Source organism: Loxodonta africana, chromosome 1 (genome assembly GCF_030014295.1).
Source record: "Loxodonta africana isolate mLoxAfr1 chromosome 1, mLoxAfr1.hap2, whole genome shotgun sequence".
In the NCBI taxonomy this organism is placed as follows: Eukaryota; Metazoa; Chordata; class Mammalia; order Proboscidea; family Elephantidae; genus Loxodonta; species Loxodonta africana.
In genome coordinates, this window is record NC_087342.1 from 161,340,391 (window position 1) to 161,345,775 (window position 5,385).

Below are 5,385 nucleotides of genomic sequence, written 5' to 3' on the forward strand. Positions count from 1 at the left end.
CCTGGCTTTAATTTGCATTTCCCTGATGTTGAGCACTTTTTCATGTGTTTAGTGGTCATTTGTATAAAATCTTTTGTGAAATGTTGGTTTAAATCTTTTGCCCATTTTCTAATTGGGTTGTCTTTTTGAGTTGTAAGAATTATTTAAAAATGTGGATACAAGTCCTTTATGAGATATATGTATTAAAAATACATGTATTGCAAAGCCTACTTCATGTCTTTCCTTTTCATTTTCTTTTTTTGCTCTAAAAAGTTGACCATGTTTAGTTGTTAACACAATCCTATTAATTCCAATAGATACCACTTCAAACATACCACTCAAAGACAATTCCTTTTTTATGTGCTTGAGTAAGACATGGGTGTATCTTGCTTAAGAGTTTTCAGTTCTCTTTTCAATTATCTTTTGAAGTCAATGACTTAGAGAACATAAGACAAAAAGCTTCCTGGTCTTTTTTTTCTAATCTCCACTTAGAATCCCCTTTGTGACAATATGCATTCCTGGGTGGCTCTACCTACTAAAGACTTCTTTTCCAAGTAGCTGAGTCTGGTTCTCACTTTCCACTACTCCAGCCTCTGCTGGCTCCCTTGAATCTTTGTTTCCATTCTTGAACTTCTTTTTCTTCTTTGCCATTTGTTCTAGGGTAAACTGAGCAATCGCTTCACTTTTCTCTGTGATATTCTTCAGCAGTGAGTTGCTCCTCCTGGCTAAGAGCTTCACATCGTCGGTGTTAATTGTGCTTCTTTCTGCATGTCTGGCAAACATTTCAAGATCTTTTGCAAAGTTTCTCACTGTCAAAAAGTCACCTCCAAAATCCGATGCAACTTCCTTGCAAAGACAGCCAACACTGCAGTGAACTGCTGCCTTTAGCCTCTGTTGGTAAGAGAATCTCTGTTGCTCCTCAGCCTCCTCGTCCTCCATCACAGCCCTGGCGGAAAAAGGTGGAGCCTGGGGTGGCCCAGTCATATTTTCCACTCCTTTCCATTTTCTTAATGTTGTCTTTTGAAGATCACTTTATAATTCTAATAAAGTCCAATACATCATTTTGTTGTTGTTGTTTGTTCAAGGTTTCAGTTTTTGTGTCCTCTATAAAAAAATTCCCTATTCCACGGACGTAGAGCTTTTCTCTTATGTTTTCTTCTAAAAGTTTTATAGTTTTAAATTTTACATTAAGGCCTATGATAAATTTTGAGTTAAATTTTACATGTGGCGTGAGGTCAAAACTTTTTTCTAGTTGTTATAGTGCCATACGTTGAAAAGGCATTCTTTCCCCTATTGAATTGCTTTGGTAACTTTGTAAAAAATTAATTGACATATATATATATATATATATTCCTGGACTCTGTTTCATTGTTTTATATATCCATTTTCCCATCTTCATGGTCACCATACTGTCTTAATTACTGTATTTTTATGATACAGTGCAAAACAGGGAGAGAAGTTGCATGCAAGGAAAGAGGAAAAGGACTTATTCTGGAAAAAGTAAAAACATCAGACCTAATTCAGCACAATAAAGTTTAACCCAAATATTCTTATTTTTAATTAATCAATATTCACTGAGCATTTCTGTGGTTCATGTGTACAACACGTATGTTGCACACAATATGAATGAAGTTAGTTACTCCTATTATCATAACTAATGACTTTTATTCTGATGCTGTTCACCTTTCTTGGTCTTTTATTGATAAGTTTTATAATTAATTTTACCAATTAGTTACCATTTCCTAACAAGATAATTTTCTTCAATATCGTTACCTCATTTTTTTATAGAAACCACAGGTTTTTTTCTTGGCATGACTCGTATCAGCCAAAAACCAAGAGACTGAGGTGGGAGAACAGGAAAGGCACATTTACTTCATTGTACAAGGAAAAGGAGTCAGTCAGAGCTGCTGCTGCCAAGACTGCTCCCCAAGGGCAGGCAGGCAAGTTACTTTTAAGGGGTTTACAAGTAGGGAGTTGGTACAAGTTATGTCAGCAACATTCTTAATCATACTACACGGGTGCAATGGGGTTTACATATAACCTCCAAGCAAAAGCAGGATTCAAATGGAAAGCTGGGGTGGAGGAGGAAGCCCAGCAAAGGGAACAGGATTTTTAATACAACACTGTGGGGAAGGACGCCAAGCAAAGAAAGAATTTTTATATAGCATTGTGGGGGCTTTGTCTCAATATGAGACAATTTAGAAAGCTAAAAGTTCTTTGCTAAAGTAATATATATTAGTTATACCTTTAAAGACTCCGCTCATGTTTTTAAATAAATGTTTTGGTTAAACTGAGGAAGATATGGGCGAATGGAAATAATATTTATCAATCACTTACTATTTTCCAGGTGCTATGCTATGTGCTTTACATGACAATCAAATATAAAACTTCTACACTCTATTGAGTGCCTACTGTGTTCCTGAAATTTTCTCACTTAATTCTTGCAATAAACCTGCAAGGTAGGTATTACTATTCTCACTCTGCTTGCGAAGCCTCTAAAGTTAAATAAACTTGTCCTGCCTGGAAGCAGTTGAAATGCCCTCAGATCTAGACTGATTTGGCCTTCAAGCAGAGGATCTCCCACTCATCCTGTATACCACATTCATATGACCATGACAGTATTTTATACATTGCATGAATATCAGGGAAAATCTAAAGCTCACGTGGCAGTTTGAGCACTCACACAAGTTGATCAGCTTCCTCTCAGCCACAGGAGATCATTATCAACTCCTTTCTCAGAACCAGAAAGAACAATGAACTGAGGACTAGAAGAGTTTAATCTGAGAGACTATCTCTTTACCTTTTCTGGGTTAGAAATCTTCATCTGGTTTACTAACCATAGATACGTGAGAGAGTCTAAAGGGACGTGGGAAAGGATGAGCAAGGAAAAAGTCGTGACACGTACTTTGCAATATAGTTCTCGAAGGAGGTAATCTTATAATTTCAAGAAATCTTTTGAGGCAGATATCATTACCTTAGAGATAGAGAAAGCGAAGATCTGAGAAGCTAATGTATTTAGCCAAAGACTTACAGCTTGTAGGAAAGGAAGCTGGAAGGCTAAACTGGGCAGTCTGAGTGGCAGTAGAACCAAGTGCGACACAGAGGTAAGGTTGGAGAACAGAAGAGTGACTTGTGAGGTGAGGGAGCAAGGAGGAAAGAGGGTAGGCATTCGATCACTTAATTGTTCTTCCTGAAGCTGAACTCAGCTCACTGATCTTATATTCCTGCTCTTCCTGCTCTGGCATGTACATACAACTAATTCATTTTCTTTTGTCTAAGATGTTAAAGTACCTCTGAGAAAGACTGGGGTATACAAATCAAATTAGAATCACAATAGGTTGGGAACTGATCCAAGGACTTAATATAAGACCTAAAAAGAATAATAGAAAGCAAAAATAGCAGAAAACTAAGGTAGTTTGCATTCCTATGTCTTATGAATAAAATGAAAATTATGACATCATCCCTTGTTCTTTAAAAGAATTCTGCTGTTAACATTTTGACTTGAAGAAGTAGAGTGGTCTTTTAAAATATGATGCCAGTGTGAGCCACTGACTGACCTCTAGTCTTAGGATGGCCCCAATTTTCCCCACCTCCTCCAATGCTACAACAAATTCTAAAGGGAGGTTAAACAGAATTTTAAAAAAGAAAGAAACTCCTCATGTAGCTTTCAGATGTGGTTTTTTTCTTGTGTGGAGAAGCCCTGGTGCCTTGATTCCACTTTTATACTCTTCTATCTGATACCTTGTATATTAATAAGTTGTTTCAATGTAAGTGGCTAGTCAAAGATCTCAAGTGTAAATGCTTTCAGGGATCAGAGAAAGCCTGATTATAAGACAACAGGGGATGGTAAGCAACTGCAACAGTTGTGCTATATAAAAAATATATATATATATATAAAGGCATTCTAATTTTACCTCTTTTAAAGACTGTCCTTGCTAAACAAAACACACCTGCAGACTCAATATGGGACCTTTGTAAGAGATTAACCCTCCTGATAAATTGCTGCCATGTGTAAAAGTAAATGTGTATTAATTGGAAATATTTAGTATAAGGAGTCCCTTAAAGAATTTGATAACTGTGTGTGAATATATATGTATATGTATATAGTCCAAAAGTCACTGCTGCCAAGTCGATTCTTATTCCTAATGACCCTATAGGACAGAGTAGAGCTGCCCCATAGGATTTCCAAGGCTTTAATCTTTATGGAAGCAGACTGCCCCATCTTTCTTCTGTGAAGCGGCTGGTGGTTCAAACCACTGACCTTTTGGTTAGCAGCCAAGCGCTTAAACACTGTACCACCGGGGCTTCTTATATATATATATATATATATATATATAAGAAACTGTAAAGGAACATGCATAACTGGTAGGAAGGAGGAGAGATATGTCTTTCATATTTATCTATTCAATAGCAAACACTGAGACTAAATGATCTTTTGTCAGAATTGACAAATTGATAAACTAAATTGATACGTTATTTGTGTCTTAGTGATCCAATAATTACATAGATAAATTTATGCTTAAAGGCAGATCTTTTTTCAGCTTTTCACTTGGGTACTTTTTCAGCATCAGTTGAAGCACACTCAAATTATACAGAATGAACTGCATCTTAAAATTAGGCAAAACCGTGCTTGAGTTACAAATGTTTGAAATGTCCCTCTTCCCTAAGAGTGTATGGGATGGAGTAGACAAGGGCAGAAAAACAGCTTTTTATCTCAAAAGACCAAAAGTTTGTGTCCTTACGTATTCTACGTGGCCTACACATTTTAAAAACCAAACCCACTGCTGACAAAGTTGACTCTGACTCATAACGACCCTATAAACAAAATCAAACCCATTGCTGTTGAGTCGATTCCGACTCCTCGTGACGGTGACCCTATAAGACAGAATAAAACTTCCCCATAGGGTTTCTAAGGCTGTAAATCTTTAAGGAAGCTGACTGCCACATCTTTCTCCTGCTGAGCAGCTGGCGGGTTCAAACCATCAGCCTTTCACTTAGCAACCGAAGGCTTATACATTTTTAAAAAGCAGTGGACCAAAAGTTATCCAAGATTTTTAAATTTCAAACCTGAAAAGTCAGTAAACTTTAATCTGTGGTTCAGATGAAAGTTTTAGTGGTGTATAACCTCGGCTGATTTTCAGGTGTATGAATGTATATCACTTTGATACTAACTCAAACTGCTGAATTTAAGTGATCATTGACCAGACACCTGATTTAAGAGATTCCATATTTACAGACATACATGTCCTTCTCTTCTGCTGGGGAATAGGCTTTAAAAGTCAAGAGATATCAAGTGAATACCACTCCAAAAACCAATATTCCTAATAGACTAATCTGATTGTCAATCAATTTTTGCACCTATCTGAAGAAATGTTTGACATTTTGTCTATATTCATTTATCAAGGG

At 36.7% G+C, this 5,385-nt stretch overlaps 1 protein-coding gene across 1 annotated transcript; it reads right to left on the bottom strand.

Annotated features, from left to right (window-relative positions):
• Positions 1 to 266: 266 nt before the first annotated feature.
• LOC100673832 (centromere protein S-like) lies at positions 267 to 949 on the bottom strand. Its single transcript, XM_064267157.1, has one exon. The coding sequence runs from the start codon at positions 916 to 918 to the stop codon at positions 508 to 510; it is 411 nt and encodes a 136-aa protein (XP_064123227.1). The 5' UTR covers positions 919 to 949; the 3' UTR covers positions 267 to 507.
• Positions 950 to 5,385: the final 4,436 nt, after the last annotated feature.

Coding starts and splice junctions, on each gene's coding strand:
- LOC100673832 (XM_064267157.1), bottom strand. CDS start 918: ATGGAGGACGAGGAGGCTGAGGAGCAACAGAGATTCTCTTACCAACAG.